The sequence below is a fragment of the Anabrus simplex genome, chromosome 6, assembly GCF_040414725.1.
Source record: "Anabrus simplex isolate iqAnaSimp1 chromosome 6, ASM4041472v1, whole genome shotgun sequence".
NCBI lineage: Eukaryota > Metazoa > Arthropoda > Insecta > Orthoptera > Tettigoniidae > Anabrus > Anabrus simplex.
The window spans coordinates 92,885,661-92,903,902 of record NC_090270.1 but is presented as its reverse complement, the minus strand read 5'-3'; the positions used below and the strand labels follow the sequence as shown (position 1 = coordinate 92,903,902).

Genomic DNA, 18,242 nt, shown 5'->3' with positions numbered 1-18,242 from the left:
TCTGCTTCGGATATCCTGTACTTCTGTGATGAGTTATCGTCCATGCCACACTGTCAAAATAGTCGATATATATTCTGCATAGCGTACAGTGAAAATGGTCGATATTTCTGTGAGATAAATCATCTCGGCGCGCTGTGCGATTGGACCTTGCTCCACTTTTAAAATAATGTCTGCATGCAAACCTCTCTCTCCCTGTGTTATATGAGTGCTTTAAGACATCCACAACCACGTAAATAACGCAGGGCGCAACGACGGGGACAACATTGAGTTGACAACGTGAAATCTAAATTATTGAGTGCGTAAATGAAATAGACAATATTACAAAGACTCACTACGTCGTATTTGGAAGGATCGCTCTATTTCAGCAAAGCTGAAGATGAGACTTGTCTAGGCTGGTATTTTCTGTCTTCCACTACGGATCTGAAGCATGAACCTTGTGAGGTGGTGGTGGTGATTAATGTTTTTTTATCAATCTGCTTGACATTGCACCGACACAGATCTTATACTGGCAATGGGAAAAGAAAGGGTTAAGAGTGAGAAGCAAGTGGCCGTTGGCTTAAAGTACATCCCCAGAATTTGCCTGGTGTGAAAATGGGAATCCACGAAAAACCATATACAGGGCTGCCGACAGTGGGGTTCGAATCCACTATCTCCGGAATGCAAGGTCACCGCTGTGTGCCTCTAACCGCACGGCCAGCTTACTCGGTGAAGTACACCTGGGCAACCATCCTCTATTAACATTAATCAGAGGGGAATAAAAGGAAAATGATCTGACAATTTGAAAAATGAAGGTATCGTCCAGAGGTCCGGCTCCATGGCTAAATGGTTAGCGTGCTGGCCTTTGGTCTCAGGGGTCTCGGGTTCGATTCCCGGCAGAGTCGGAAATTTTAACCATCATTGGTTAATTTTCCCGGCACAGGGGCTGGGTATATGTGTTGTCTTCATCTTCATTTCATCCCCATCATGACGCGCAGGTCGCCTACAGGTGTCAAATTAAAAGACCAGCACCTTTCGAGCCGAGCATATCCTTGGACACTGCGGGCACTAAAAGTCATAGGCCTACGCCTTTTTCTTATCGGCCAGAGAATGACAAGGGCCACGAAGGGCGTGAAAATGAAAGACTCCCTAGGCGTGGAATACTCCAATAACGCCAGTGTCGGAAAAGAACAAGAGTTGACCAAAGGAGGTCGGATAGAACAGGTGACAGCGAGGAGACTGGCGCAAGTGAATGGAAATGATGTCAGGACTCGGCTAAGGGCCCCGTGGTCGCCATCCCACACTCCCAAGTTGAGAGTCCCTGGGGCTGAACTGAGAGAGCTGCAAGTTTGAGAAAGATGTACTCATTTGAGATGTGGGGTTGGAGAAAAATGCTTCGTATATCTCGGACAATATTTTATACCAATGAGTCTATTCTTAAAGTGGTGAGCATCAGTATAAGGCTGGCAACAGTCTGACAACAAATAATTCTCCATTATTTCGTTCAAATCATGCGACATGGAGATAATAGTCTCGAAAAGCACATAATCCTAGCAAATGTCGGTGGGATGAGGGAACGTAGACATATCGGTTGGATAGACTGCAGAAGACATACAACCAGGAAATCCCTATACAGGCAACGGATTTGGCAGAAGACCGTGAGGATGAAACTTATATAGAGAAATGTCCTCACAGATCACGATCTTCTGGACTGAGGAAACGATACTGACGATGGTGGTTGTTTTAAGGGGCCTAACATCGAAGGTCGTCGTCCCTAGGAAACGATACTAGAGAGTTAAGTAAAACAGGACGTGTATGTTCAATATAATGGAGCACCTTTGTTTCTTTCTCGAAGTTAGTGAAGGAGAATGTAATAGTTTGTTAATAATACTAATATTAGGCCATGCGTGCTTTCAGTTAACTTAACATTGATTTTAATCCATGCCAGAATACCTGAATTTTGATCTGAGAAGAAATTATTTAATGCTCAGTGGGCTCTTGTACGGAAGAATTTGTCAAATTGTCTATACCTCGTTCGATGTTACAGTCTACTTTAGTAACAATTTCCTCATTTTCTTTAATACGCATTCGTTTACTAAACACTTGCCAATAAACGTGCGTTGCTGTTGTTGAAGTAATTATATTATTCTGTGTTCAATTATAATCAACTCCTGCATTTCGGGCATGCTCGCGGTGTAGGGGTGGCGTGCCTGCCTCTTACCCGGAGATTCTGGATTCGATTTCTGGCCAGCTTTGGGATTTTTACCTGTATCTGAGAGTTGGGTTGAGTTCCATTCAGTCTAAGTGATTACAATTGAGGAATCATCTAATGGTGAGATAGGGGACCCGATCTAGAAAGCCAAGAATAACGACCGAGAGTATTCGTTGTGCTAACCACACGACATCTCGTAATCTGCAGGCCTTTGGGATGATCGGCAGTCGCTCCGTAGCCCATGGCCCTTCGGGGCTTTCGCGCCATGGGGAAATGGGGGTTCTTTGGGGGTTGGGACCTGGATGTGTATTCTAACATTCTGCTGTTCACACACCTCACTACCCTTCCCTCCACTGCACTGACCCGCAGTTTACTTCCCACGGCAGACGCTAGTCTCCCATCATCATCCCTAAAAGGGATGCACCAACGTTGAATTATAATTCATCATTAGGCCCCGGATGTTTATGCAGTAATATGTTAAAATGCAAACTGAAGCGAGTAATGAGTAGGGTCTACCTGCACGACGGTAATGCTATAAGGTTTTCATAAACATTAGGGGTTCGGCCCATTAGAACCCCCTAGAGTTTATGTTACTCCCATTACGTTAGAGCGGGCTAGTCAATATTTCCTAATAAATAATTTTATTCTTAATTTTATTATAAAATTTTATTATTAATTTTATTACAAAATAATTTTGTTAGTAGGAAATGTCGGACATATACACCACGTCCCCGAGCCGAAAGAATTAATCAGAAGCGATTAAAATCCCCGACCTGGTCGCGAATCGTACCCGGGACCCTCTGCACCGAAGGCCAGTACGCTGACCATTCAGCCAACGAGTCGGACTAACGAAACACACCTATCTGGATTTGAACATGTAATAGTGCTTGTTATATGTACTAATGTCATGTAACTTCTGAAAACCGGTATCCGTTTAGTGTGTGCTGATATAGATTGTAACTTTGAAAACCAAAATTATACCACTTGGAATTGTCTTAACATCCTATAAAACACCGTAGGAGGTGCGAGTGACATTGCCATTGTCTTCTTACGAAGGCGGTCGTGATTCAAATATATACCCAGTGATCGAGTTCCCCGTACGGTTAGGGTCGCGTAGTTGTGAGCTTGCATTCGGGAGATGAAGGGTTCGAATCCCAACGTCGGCAGCCGTGAAGATGTTTCTCCGTTGTTTCCCATTTTCACACCAGGCAAATGCAGCGGCTGTACTTTAATTAAGGCCACGGCCGATTCCTTTCCACTCCTAGCCCTTTCCTATCTCATCGTCTGCGCCGGTGCGACGTAAAGAAAATTGTTGCTCTTTTCCATCCCTTCGTTGCCGAAAATTTTTGTTAGTGCGATGTTAAACCACTAACAATACAAAAATCTCATCTCTACATATGGAAATGTTTAGATAGACATTGACGTCCCTGTGGCTTGATTCCACGTAAAACTAAGGTCCCGTGACTGGTCACCTGAAACTATTGGATCGCTTTCCTTGCTCGATTGTTATTAGATTCTTTGTTTGCTTAGTCTACGATCAATCGTCTTTATGTTGTATGATATCTTCTTTTTCAGGATATATCAGTGCATGATATTACAAATGTGCTTTTCTCCCTTTTTGAAATGCTAATCCTTTATTCTCTTCTCCGCAGATCGACAATGACTTGGTGTTCGAAGATGGCACAGGCGATTTGACGTCCAGAGCGTATGGCCGAGCAAGGCATGGTCGCAACTCTACAGCCTTCACGCACAACAAACGAGTTGAACAGTTTGTAGCGCCTGTCCAAAGTCCTCAAACAGTGGAAGACGTATTTGACGAAGCAGACAAGTCCGACGGCGACACTGACAACGATGTTGGAGGTCTGTTTGCTGCCCTCCATGGGTTGGGAGAACGCGCCAAGAGGACATTATGGGGAGGACTGGAGATGCTGGGTCACACCCGACAGCGACGACAAGCTCATGACCAAAATAACGACGTGGACAATGACATCATCGGGGAAGATGATGTTGACGATCTGGAGGATCAAGACACTGATACACAAAAGGTTGGGAACACTGATGACGAAGACTACATCGGTGATGAAACGTCCGGTTCAGGAGACCATCCGGATAGTCAGCCACGTAAGTCATCCAGTTACAAACACTATTCGCAGAATTGCACATTTCTTGTTTATTTTATTTTTATCCAGTCTTTTTTTGTCTTTTTTTCGTTAACTGAACCGTAATTTCTCACCCTTCAATTAGTTTGAAAGCAGAAATAAAATTGGAAAAATGCATTATTCAGTTAACAATACTGTTACGAATTCAACACTTAGAACTTAATTTTATATTAATTAATACAAGCCTTTGTAATTTTGCAACTATCGGCCAGTTCAGAGATCCAACAATGGTATATCCTCTCTGAAAGTGGCTATATTCTCTCTGATCCCTCTTCACACCAGGAATTTCTAGGATATCGTCTTATTTGCCATTATATGGAGCACATATCATTATCAAGGATGTCGGATTCCAAGACTAGTTAAGTCCTGCGATCTGTGCCATTATGAAAAAGATTTTTTAAATATACGTTACGTTCGCATACTTACTTAATCATCAGGAGAAAATTCTGCAGGGAAAATAATAAAAAACAGCTTCAGAATTTAGCCTTGAAAGAAATAAAAGTTTAACATGATTTTGATGGTCAAAGGACATCTCATACACGGTGTTTATCGTGTAGCTCCCATCATACTCATCAATTATTCCATGTCTAATACTCAGTATTGAGCTACTTAGGTTTTGATTGGGTCACAGAAGTGACCGTTATCTCTCTTTCTTAATCTGCTTACCCTCCAGGGTTGGCTTTTCCCTCGGACTCAGCGAGGGATCCCACCTCTACTTACTCAAGAGCATTGTCCTGGAGCGTGAGACATTGGGTCGGGGGAGGACCAGTACCTCGCCCAGGCGGCCTCACATGCTATGCTGAACAGGAGCCTTGCGGGGGAATGGGAAGATTGGAAGGGATAGACATGGAAGAGGGAAGGAAGCGGCCGTGGCCTTAAGTTATTTACGATCCCGGCATTTGCCTGGAAGAGAAGTGGGAAACCACGGAAAACCACTTCCAGGATGGCTGAGGTGAGAATCGAACCCACCTATACTCAGTTGACATTTCGAGGCTGAGTGGACCCCGCTCCAGCCCTCGTACCACTTTAAAAATTTCATGGCAGAGCCGGGAATCGAACCCAGGCCTCCGGGGGTGCCAGCTAATCACACTAACCACTACACCACAGAGGTGGACGACCATTACCTAATAGGCTATAATTATATAAATGTTGAAAAGCAATTATCTCAACTACCCTAAATGTAAAGAGTGCTCAAATGGAAATGAGAAATAAGAGTTAGCCATGAAATGACAAAGTTGGCATTATTGATTAGGGTTGTGGGTCATCTCCTTATATTTCCACATTCCCCAAAAGTAAATGCAACTTTTCAAACTATTACACTTTAATGGGTCTGATAATTGTTACTTTGCCCGTTACAACTGCAAGTATGTTGACCACCATATCCCTATCCATGACGGAAGTTATTCATATGAGAAAATTAATTACAAAATATAAGACACTTTAATAATAATAATAATAATAATAATAATAATAATAATAATAACATAAATTCCATAATACGTCACAGCTAATGAACTCCAAAGACATAGTAGTAACATTTATAGATTTTTTAAAAGGCTTTTGACTGTTGATAGGGAAACTCTAGGTAAAATAAGCCGAGAGTTCGGAGTTAAAACGAAATTGGCAAACCTAATCCGTGAAACACTCTCAGACACCGTATAACAATTAAAATTTAAGGGTGAAATATCTGAACTATTCACAAATATACACAGGTGTAAGGCAAGGTGATGGTTTATCTCCTCTCTTATTCAACTGCATCCTGGAGAAAATAGTAAGAAATTGGAATAAAAAACTTAAAGAACACACAAGCTATCGACAATAACACTGGGAAGAAAGAACAGAGTCCGCCTCTGTAGTATAGTGGTTAGTGTGATGAGCTACCACCCCTCGGATGCCCGGGTTCGATTCCCGGCTCTACCCCGAAATTTGAAAAGTGGTATGAGGACTTGAACGGGGTCCACTCAGCCTCGGGAGGTCAACTGAGTAGAGGTGGGTTCGATTCCCACCTCAGCCATCCTTGAAGTGCTTTTCCGTGGTTTCCCACTTCTCCTCCAGGCAAATGCCGGGATGGTACCTAACTTAAGGCCACGGCCGCTTCCTTCCCTCTTCTTCGTCTATCCCTTCCAGTCTTCCCATCTCCCCGCAAGGCCCCTGTTCAGTATAGCAGGTGAGGCCGCCTGGGCGAGGCACTGGTCATCCTCCCCAGTTGTATCCCTTGACCGAATGTCTCACGCTCCAGGACACTGCCCTTGAGGCGGTAGAGGTGGGATCCCTCGCTGAGTCCGAGGGGAAAAACCAACCCTGGAGGATAAGCAGATGAAGAAGAAGAAGGAGAAGAAAACGAAGAAGAAAGAACAGGTGTTGAAATAAACTGTCTAGTATTTGCAGATGATTTTGCCTTATTTCCAAAAAACCTCAGAAATGCAGCAATACAAGTCAATCTCTAAGAAGAATTAGAATTAGGTTTAAGAATGTCTGTAAAAAAATTTGACAAATATTTTAAAAAATGCTCCAGAATTTCTAATAACAGAATAAGGAAGGTAAAGAAATTCAGTTACTTAAGTGAAACAATTCAAGAAAATGGTCTGGTAAAGTCCGCTGTAGAAGAAAGGATGCACAAGATGGAAAGAGCGTACGGTGTAACTAGGAATATCTACAACAAAAGTTTTTATCTAAAAACCTCAAAATACAGCACAGTAGTCAAACCGGAATGCTTGTACGCGACGGAATGTCTACTACTGAATTACAAGGTGAATAAATAAGTACTGAAAAGAAAAATTATACGGAAAAAACTCGGCCCGCTGAGAACTACAAAACTCTGGAAATCAAGAAGTAATAATGAAATATACTGGAACATAGAAAACATAACAGAAACAATGCGGAGGAGGTGAGTGACTGTTTTCTGACATTTATACAGATTGGGTGATAACAGGTTAACCAAACTGATATTCAAATATCTTTGGAACAAGAAGTCAACAACAACCTCGATTCATGAAGTCGAGAAATATTTGGAATGAAACAATATAACAGAAGAAGAAGCGACGAAGAGGGAGAGATTTATAGGAAGAAAGTGTTAGAATGGAAGGATTCCAAGGTCGGGTTGGAAAGAAAACAGGAGAGGAAAAGGAGACATAGTGAGCTGATGGAGTATTGGAAGAGGAAGGGACAACGAAGGATGAAGCATTGAAATTACTACAACTAGTAAATGTCTTCATTCCTCCCCTGAAGGGGGAGGTGGGCCTCTTAGACGGTAACGCCGTCTCTCAGGCCGGGAGATTTGTTACGGTGAAGGAGATGTGCGGAGAAGGTGAGGGGATGGGCGGCCGTGGCCTATACTACGAACTGTCCCGGCATTCGTCTTAGTGCAGGAGAATGGAAAACCACGGAAAACCATTCTAAGGACAGCCGACGGGTGGGGCCAGCCATGATGTGCAGCCCTGTCCCGTCTCCCGAATGCAGAGGAGAGGTGGCCACGGCTCTACCGTGGCTCTACGCTCTACGCCACGGTAGAGCCGTGGCTACCTCTCCTGTGCGCGGTTGGCCGGTCAGAGTACACAGCTGTTCGACCACGGACCATCCGTGGCCACTTAAGGGACGAAACCCAAGGGCCGAAACCCATTCTGCATCTACCGACCCATTGATATTGTCACTTGGTCCTTAGAAGACCCTATCGGAGAAAGTAGTATAAAGTAGTATTATGCTTTTGAGAAATATACTGAAGAGGCCGCTTACGATATAAATATCCTTGAAGCGTGATGGCTGGAAGAGAAGGATGGTGGGAATAAATTCTGCGGAAAACGTTATTTTTACGCCGTTATCGTCCCTTTGTATGTATGTTTAGTCATCAGCCCGAAGGCTGGTTGGATCCTCAACAGTTCCGCCATGAGCTGTCATAGATGGCTTAGGCATCACTGAAGAGGCGTACTAGGGAAATGAGGAGTAAGGTAGTTTCCCGTTGCTTTCCTCACCGAGCCAGAAGTTGCTATTACATATCAGTCTGCCAAGCCCACTGAAATGCATGCAGCAACCGACCCTATGAGCAATATTTTCACACTATTCATAGCAGGGACTGGCTGCGTAAGGAATGGCATTACTAGCATCGCTCATACCTCAGTCACTTTCATTTTGTCAAAGCCAAGGATAAGACAGAGACAGATCAATTAAGGTAACAAAATTACTCTAGCCCATACCAGAAGACTTAGTGCACTGTAAACACTAGGTCCCGCCAGCAAAGGCAGGATCGTACCTTTATCAAGCCTTTTTCTCTTTTATAATCTCGTACTGTATAGTATGGGCATCCCTGGATATTCTTTGCAGTTCACACGGAGCTTTCGAGAGAGCGCGCGTATCACACTGTAGAACGATCTCCCAGCGGACAAGCTGAGAACTACGTGTGGCTCGGATTGTGGTTGACGCGGGCAACGCAAATTATTTAAAGCGTTCCTTCAGAGTTTCGTATTATAATCATAGTGTTTTCAACTGTTTAAATGAACTGATTTGAATATTCCATTGTTTAACACAGCGTTTTTATGACCATAGTAATGTTCACAAACCATGGCATTGTTTCCATAGTTTGTTCTAGGTTGTAGTGGCTTATAGAATTAGTTTTTTTCACTCTCTGGGAACACATACATTTTCTTTACGTTAAGTAGTTAGGTATCTGTTCTGAAGTCACATGCATCCATCAACGTTTGCTTGATTTTTTTAAAAGTGCATATTCTATCCCAGCTGTTTTCACATTTGCAAGGTGCAAATGGAACTTTTGTAATGAAAACCATTTCTCTGCAGTTTGGATCCCTTGTAAGGTTGTGATCCAATAGGTGGGATAACAGTAACACCTGACACGTAAAACTAGTCTATTCTTGCTTGATTTTCTGTACTATAAGTTCATACTCGTATAGGAAATACAGGCATTTTCGCCCAATTTCATTTGTATAATAATAATAATAATAATAATAATAATAATAATAATAATAATAATAATAATAATACCGAGCGAGTTGGCCGTGCGGTTAAGGGCGCGCAGCTGTGAACTTGCATCCGGGAGATAGTGGGTCCGAGCTCCACTGTCGGCAGCCCTGAAGATGGTTTCCCTCGGTTTCCCATTTTCACAGCAGGCAAATGGCGGGGCTTACCTTACTTAAGGCCGTGGCCACTTCCTTCCCATTCCTAGGCCTTTCCTATCCCATCGTCGCCATAAGACCTATCTGTGTCGGTGCGACGTAAAGCAAATAATAATAATAATAATAATAATAATAATAATAATAATAATAATGATAATAATAATAATAATAATAATAATAATAATAATAATAATAATAATAATAATGTTGGTTCTACGTTCCTTCAACTACATTTTGATGTTTTCGGAGACTTTTACATGTCGGCAAATCTACCGGCACGAGGCTAATATATTTGGGCATCTTCACGTACTACAGGAGTGAGGTAGGATCGAACCCGGTATCTTGGAGTCTGAAGGCCAGCGGTTTACCGCCTGAGCCTCTCAGTCCAGCGGTATAAATATGATCAAAATTATTCGCACATTTGGGAATAATGATCATTGATCACGCATACTCCAGCCAGTCGTCCTAAAATAGATGCAATGCCAGACTCAGCAAGAGGCCTGTCGTTGCTTCTCCATACTCCCCCTTCCAAGCTTAGAGTCTCTAGGGTCCCCTCTAAGTAGCCTTTTACGACAGAAAGGGATGACTTCATAGTATTGCGTGTTTAGTAGTGTGGTGTGTTGCGAGTATTCATGAAGAGTTGTATATTGGGACAAAGGCAAACCCCTGTCACTGAGTCAAATGAGTGAACCGTATGCGGCTAAAATCCCCCATTCGGTCGAGAATTGAACTGGGACCCTCTGAACTAACGACCTCAACAGTGACCATTCGGCCATGGAGCCGGACATCGTGGACAGTCTATTGTCGACGCAATACGTTTTTCTTTAGAGTTAGGCTTCTTCTCGGCACTGCGGTATAGGAGTAACGTGCCTACCTCTTAACTGGAGAACCCGGCTTCAATTCCCGACCAGGTCAGGGGTTTTTACCCGGATCTGAGGGCTAGCTTGAGGTGCACTTAGCCCACGTGATTACAATTCAGGAGCTGTGAGACAGTGGCTCCGATCCTCGTTTTATTTAAGGTAACTTATGTAATTAATGTATTTAAGGTAGAAAGCATGAAAGACTATTTATGGTATGAGTGCGAGTAGAATTTTACTTCTCTTCCAAACTATATCTTAAAGAATTAGAACCACAGACCAGTGTTTCATTCGTGTTGGAGCTGGGAATCGAATCTTGACCAACTGGGTGGGTAGACACAATGTTAATTTCTGGAGAGAGAGAGAGGCCTATGAAATAGCGAGCAAACTTGTACTAATTCCATCAATATTTTACTGACCTTTCAGTAGCAAATTCACTCACCCCTGTACGCTTTTTTCCCTCGTATTGTGTACAGAATATGATCAGGACATTGCTTCCATTGTATCTCTTACCTGTGCTGCTTGTATTGTTGGATGTGTGGCCAGCCATAGGCCGGGTCCATTAATAAATTAAAAATCTATCTACCCTCTGCGTCTCTTGTACTTGTGAAGTTTCACAGAGTGGAATGATGAAAAATTGTTGCAAGTTATGTGAAATCGGACTAAGTTATGTCTGAAAGAATGTTTGGCCGTCACGGCAATTAATAATAATAATAATAATAATAATAATAATAATAATAACGCGCTTCGCCTATGGAGCCAAGCTCTGCATTCGGAAGACAAGTGGATTCGAACCCCACCTTCGGCTGCCATGAGAATAGTTTTCCGTGGATTCCCATTTTCACTTCCAGGCAAATGCCGGAACAGATCCTATTCATTGTCCACCACAGCACATTCTTTCCACCACCTTGTCCAGTCTCATTCGCCATCATTCATTTCACCTTCATTAAGTCCTTAACTGAGGTTGGCGTCAGGAAGGGCATCGGGCCGTATAAGTATAGCATATAGTTTCATGTCGCCTCACCCTCGACCCTATATCAGAAAACTGAACTAAGGTGTAGTCATACCTCGGTTTTATCTCAAATATTAAAAAAAAAATGGAGGAAATGACACTAAATTCTACATTTTTCTTAAAATTGTTTTCGCACCCCTTCAAACATTGCGATTCTGTGGACCCCAGTCTGGGAACCTCCATTATAGTCTACTCATCCCTTTAGTCACCGAGCGACTTGTCTACTCGGCAGTGTGACTGTAAGCTGGCAATAGAGAACTAGAGCGTTCGAATCGTAGCTCTGAAGGTGGCTTCACCGTGGTTTCCCATTTTCACACCTGGCATATGTCAGAGCTGTACATACATTAAGGCCAGTGCTTGCACAGACATCGTCAGAAATGATAGGACAGTGGAGACAAACACAGATTCGCCTGCCTGCTGCAGGGAGCTGGGTTACTTCCCTTCCTCATTCAGTGGTTGGCAGGTTATTCCGTAACTAGCATGGCTCCAGTGCTTTCGTAAAACATCAGAGGTCGAATTGTAATGTGGAAGGCACATATGCTCACTGACGGATAGATTATTTAAAGGTCTGGGTTTTAATAAAGCGTCTGTCATTGAAGGCACGACACAATTCGTTTTATACCATGCAGAATTAGAAAGCTATGTCCTTTAATACTGTTGGCCTACGTTAGACGACTTTCATAGTGTGTATGTTGTATGAAAGCAAAACATTTTAGGAGCTTCAACCACTCAGATCAATTAACTAAGAAACATTGTCACAATAAATGTAATTTCGAATGTTACCTGAAAACTGTCACTTGTACTTGTGAAGTTTCACAGAGTGGAATGATGAAAAGTTGTTGTAAGTTATGTGAACTGAACTGGGACCCTCTGAACCTAATACCTCAACAGTGACTATTCAACCATCGTCGCCATAAATATTATTGAAAAAACAAATATTAAACGTAGAGCAACTTCTTAAAAAATTAAAATAGCAACTGTCACAACTTAAATCTTTTCAAGAGATAAGACAGAATTCCGAATGTTGGTTCCAATTTTAGAAACAAGTAATGAGCAATATTGTTTAAACCACCGTAAAGGGGATAAAATAATACATTATTACTCGTACAAAGTATAACATTACTCTTCACAAATATAATTAATTAAAGGGCATCTGTACATTTCGAATACAGCATTGGCCCCCGTTGACTTGCAAAAAAAATAGAAGCCCTGCAAGTTACGGAATAACTTGTCCACCACAGCGATGGCCAGACAACATAAACACAGGTTCACTATACGAGTGCCAACGGCCGTAGCCGTGTTGAAACACCGGATCTCGTGAGATCTCCGAAGTTAAGCAACATTGGGCCTCGTCAGGAGTTGGATGGGTTGCCACGCGCTGTTGGTGGGGGGTAAGGGAATGGAGGAGCGGAAAGGAACTGGCCACCCTACCGCACGTAAACTCCGGCTCAGGAACACCTCTGCGGAGGTTCGGACCTGCCTTCGGGCAGAATAACCCTTACCTACTATACGAGTTAGCTCGACGTTAAGACTGCATAAGGTATGTTTTTTCACCAAGAAACTTGTATACATACGAGGTTTGTCCGGAAAATACGTATAAATCCGTCGGGGGTGACGTACCACGTATCGTGGAGGCGCCGCCAGGTGGCACTGCTGTTGTCGCCAATCTTCTCAACGCTCAGTTCGAGTCAGAGAGCTCTGCGTGTCAGTAGCAGTGTGCGGCTGCTTGTTGAAAGTTACCCGTTTTCACCTGCCGTCGGTATGGAGCTCTCTCTGATTGAGGAACAGCGCATCAACATCAAGTTTCTTGCCAAACTAGGTAAGAATGGCCGTGAGATTTTTGAGTGTTTGCAACAATTTTACGGAGACAATCCTTCATCACGACAATGCGCCCGCTCACACGTCGCTCGTTGTGCGTGAGTTTTTGGCCCGAAGCTCAATCACCGTGACAGACCACCCGCCTTATTCACCCGATTTAGCTCCTTGTGACTTCTTCCTGTTCCCGAAATGCAAAATGGTGCTTCGGGGGCGGCACTTGGGTGATGTGGAAGCCATCAAGGGAGAAAGGACACCGCAACTGAACAGCATCACAACTGAAGACTTTCAACAATGTTATCAACAGTGGAAACGGCGTTGGCAGAAGTGCATCTTGTCTCAGGGAGAGTACTTTGAAGGAGACCATATTGTAATACCTGAATAATTGTCAAATAAAGTTATTATTCAACTTTTATACGTATTTTCCGGACAAACCTCGTAATACTCCTCATTATAGACTGCCTTTCAGAATTCAGCCTGTAAGACTCTGTAAATCCCTCTAGCTTTATGACATTTAAATCTATACTCCTTAAATCATTCAAACAAAATATGCCAGGCTGAGTGGCTCGGATCAGTTTCAGAGTTCGGTGCTAACTCAGTCCGATGGTAACATATAAGAAGGTACTGAACTACAGCAGCTTTGTATCCGTAGATTCACCACGACGTAAAAGAATTTTACAGAACAAAATTCTGATATCACGGCATCTCCGAAATATGTAAATGTAGTTTCTGAGACCTGAAACCAATTAACGAAGAAACAGAATCAAACTATCAACTCTTGATCTCCCTCTGCATCTCTTACCCTCCATGGTTCAAGGCTTTTCTTTTAAGCGAGCCTTGAAATGTATTTAGCAGCACAATATTATTTAGATGACGTTAAACAGTTAAACTTCTGTATCTCGAATTTTTCTATATCTCGAAGGAATTTTCGTTTCCCTACGGAACATTGTTATTCATGTGCTATATTTTGTCGATATATTACTCGAATTCTTCGATATCTCTAAAATTAGTTCCTGTACGAGAAACAAACTTAAATCGTCTCCTTATACAAAATCACATTTTAGTGGGGGTGTATTGTTTGACTAGCCTTATGAACTTTGGGACCTTCAGTAGCCACGTACCACAATAGCTTAAAACCCTCCTTTAGACCACTTCGTAACCACTAGCAAGCGGTTTACAGTACGGAGAGACAGTCCTCAGTTGGCGAGGACTCGTATGGCGCTGTTAATCTGTTAGAGAATGTTTTAGAGAACATCGGTTACAGAGAAAACAATCCAGGAAAATTCACTGATTTCTTTTTAAAAAAATATGAATTTGTGAGTACTCTTAAATGAGAAGGTTGCTTCTTCTGAAAAAAGAACACTTTTAATACAGTATTAAAATTTTAGATGTTGAAAAAAAAAGAACAGTATCAAAATTAGGAAGTAAATAACAGTACAACAGATGTCTTTTTCTGGAGCCGTAGTAGTAGGTACGTTTTTCTATACCTTGAATTTTCTATAACTCAAAGTACGTTTAGCCCCCGCAGGTATTTTCGAAATCAAACAATCACCACTGATCTGCATTTAGGACAGTCACCCGGGTCGCAGATTCCCTATCTGTTGTTTACAAAGTATTTTCTTAAATAATTGCGAAGATTTTGGAAATTTATTGTACATCTCCCTTGGTAAATTATTTGAATTCCTAATTCCTCTTCCTATAAACGAATAATTGCCTCAATTTTTCCTCTTGAATTCCAACTTTATCTTCATAATGTGATCTTTCCCACTTTTAAAAATCTTTTAAACTACTAATATCACTCCACGGCATCTCTCCACTGATAGCTGGGAACATACCACTTAGTCGAGCAGTTCGTCTCCCTTCTGCTAAATCTTCCCGACCCAAACTTTACAATATTTTCGTAACGCTACTCTTTTGCCGGGAATCACCCAGAACAAATCGAGCCTTGGATTTTTCCAGTTCTCGAACCAAGTAATCCTGTTGAGGGTCCCATACACCAGAGGCTTATGTCAGAATTGAACTGTTCGGGTAGACTTGTGCAATTATATTAAATGACATCATTACAAAATAGTTATAAATTACCCTTGATAATTTTAAGTAAAATTAATAAATTTAATTACATTCCGTTGAAAATTATTTCTGTTTCAGATCATTCAGATGAAAATATTTAAATCCCACAATATATGTATTAATTTGGACTCTTTAATGTTTCTAGGTTTCTACAGAATCACCATAAATGTACTCGAGCCCTACGTTCCTGCTTTTGGAGACCAAAACAGTGAAGAGTTCAACGAATTGAAAGAGGCATTGATCCCTAGCATCGAGAACTTGTATCGTGAGTGGCCAGGTCGCAGATCAGCAAATATCATCAAAGTTGCGTAAGTATGGAGTGGATTGAGGAGTTTTTATTTAAAAAAGTTAACCTTCTGTTCTACAGATCATTCCACGTTAAGAAAACTGTATTGCTCTTATGACAGGAAGGTTGCTATATTGAATAGCGGCATCACGGGAAAACGGCGGCAGGTATATTCGTGACACTCAGTAATTAAATTCAAGATAAAAGGGGGAAGAAACTAGGCTGTGATTTTTTGTTTTGAAATCTAGGGTACAGAAATAGATAACAGATAATATTTATGGACTCGGGGGATGAGGTAAGGTAAGGCTGTATTTTGCCCGAAGGCGGGTCCGAACCTCATAGGTGTGCCTGAGCCGCAGTTTACGTACGGTAGGGTGACCAGTTCCTTTCCGCTCTTCCATTCTTTTACCCCCCAACAACAGCGCTTGGCAACCCATCCAGATCTTGACCACGCCCAATGTTGCTTAACTCCGGAGATCTCACGGGATCCGGTGTTTCAACACGCCTACGGGGATGAGGGATGCAATTAATTGCATCTAATAAATTTGCCCAGGCAACACCGGGTACTACTGCGCGTCGTATCGCCCCTTGAAAAGAACGATAAACATGAAATGCGCTTGAGAAAAATGTGGTAAAAGAAAGGGGTAAAAATAAAATACGCTTAAGAAACAACAGCTAAATAACAAAATCAGACAAAGATTAAAATTACAGCGAATTTCTGTATCCATACAATTTGTATATCAGTACAAGTCAAGGCGTGATGTATCGCTGCACACCATAGCATCAATAAGCTGCCGGCAATTCACAGCGTAACGTATTACGCGTTACATGTACCAGAGTAACTCAGAAGGAAAATGAAGGAAGGCAACAAATGTATGGTTGTTACCGCCATTGTCCTTCCTCCCTGCGAACGTATTTATGAAATAGAGAATGTTAAGTAGTTATTTGAATAACTCACGAGCAAAAAAGTTGCCTCATCCTATTTTCTTTCTTTCATAATACAATATAAATTGCATTGTAATATTCCTTAATGACGAGGCATTATGGGTGTCTAAGAGGGGGTGTGGGGTGTTCACTCATTATAGGTCCGTAAGAGCAATGCTGTTGAAAGAGATGTGTGGAACTCTTTCCTTTTAAACCTTAACCATTGAACTCATTCTTTTGTAAATTAATAGTATATCTGCAGAGCCTCTGTGGCTCAAACGGCAGCGCGGCCCGGCCTCCCACAGCTGGGTTCCATGGTTCAAATCCCGCTCACTCCAAGTGAGATTTGTGCTGGACAAAGCGGAGCCGGGACAGGGTTTTTTGTGGCTACTCCGATTTTCCCTGTCATCTTTCATACCAGCAACACTCTCCAATATCATTTAATCTGTCAGTCAGGTTTCGGCAGCCGGCACAGTTCAATTCCTCGCCGCTAGATGGGAGCTTCCTTGCTCGGTCGAATGACTGGGAAAAAGGATGTGGATCTTCATTTCCACAAGTATCTGTGCAGTTGGTGAAGTTGGATGATTGTTAGGTGAGAATCTCGAAGTTAGTCCTGGCGAATACATTTTTGCTCAGTTATTAGATTTTCCAATTCCCTTACCTAGGAGTTAATTTGCACCTTATAACTAGGTGACGGACTTTGCACATTTTATCCTCGAAATCGTGCATTGCCATAATTTCTGTTTCTTTCCGATGAGAGCACAGAATGTTGTAGTTCATGTACATGTATAGTAGAATTGTAAACTCATATTTCGAATTTTAATGCATTTTATGCACACTCTTCCTCGCGTTTAACAATTTGGTGCATAAACCAGAATAATGGAAGGTCGGAATGAAGTAGCTAGAAGAGAAGCGACTACTATTAATTTTTATGTTCTGCGCCACGGTACAGATATTAACTCATGGTGGGCAGATTCTTATGGGCTGTTTTCAGTCAGTCAACAAAGTAGTTGCAATTGAAGGTATTGCTAACTCTGTACAAATGCGTCTTTCTTTATTCGTATCAGAAGCACCAGTTAAATATAACAGTAAGAAGTAAAATACTGTATAATAAGGTACAGCAGTGTACAGTCAAATGAATGCAGTATTCAAACTAAAAATAAACCGTGGCTCAGGCATCAGCGCGCTGGCCTCTCACCACTGGGGTCCTTGGTTCAAAACGCGGTCACTCCCCGTGAGATTTATGTAGGTATTTCTTCGGGTACTCTTAAGTTTTCCTTGTCATCTTCATTCCAGCAACACACTCCAATATCATTTCATTTCATCCGTCAGTGATTAATCATTTCCCCAGATGAGTGCGACAGGCTTCGGCAGCCGGCACAGTTCCTATCCTCGCCGCTAGGTGGGGACTTCATTCATTCCATTCCTGGCCCGGTTAAAAGTGAAAACACTCTGTGGATTTTCATGCACAGTATCTAAACTATTCTAAACGTAACATTATAAATTCATAACATCTAGACACAAGTCTATTGAACCATTGAAAAAACTTATGATCGGCAGATAGCTCTTTTTCTATTACATGTTCTATGCCCAATAGCGGGCGACGTCGATAGCATTAGGTTTGGCGAGTATTAAAGCTTCCATCGTGCATGTTGTTGGACACAAGGAGCATTGGTAAAGGTGTTTTGCTGTCTGTAGTTCCTTGCAATCTCAGAGGGAAGAGTCACTTGAAAGCTCTTATTACTGCAGGTTCAGCATAGTTCTGTCGACCCTACTTTGTAGTTGGGAAGACTTGGGAGAAAGTAGAC

At 42.2% G+C, this 18,242-nt stretch overlaps 1 protein-coding gene across 9 annotated transcripts in view; it reads left to right on the top strand.

The window, feature by feature from the left end:
* Positions 1-3,930: 3,930 nt before the first annotated feature.
* The window catches only part of trol (terribly reduced optic lobes), a 918,151-nt gene continuing 903,839 nt past the window's right edge, over positions 3,931-18,242 (top strand). For all 9 annotated transcript variants that reach the window (XM_067149795.2, XM_067149796.2, XM_067149794.2 and 6 more), the window contains exons 1-2: positions 3,931-4,309; positions 15,370-15,532. In XM_067149795.2, coding sequence (XP_067005896.2) covers positions 4,114-4,309; positions 15,370-15,532 — 359 coding nt within the window. In that variant the 5' untranslated portion in view covers positions 3,931-4,113. The remainder of the gene's footprint in view (positions 4,310-15,369; positions 15,533-18,242) is intronic.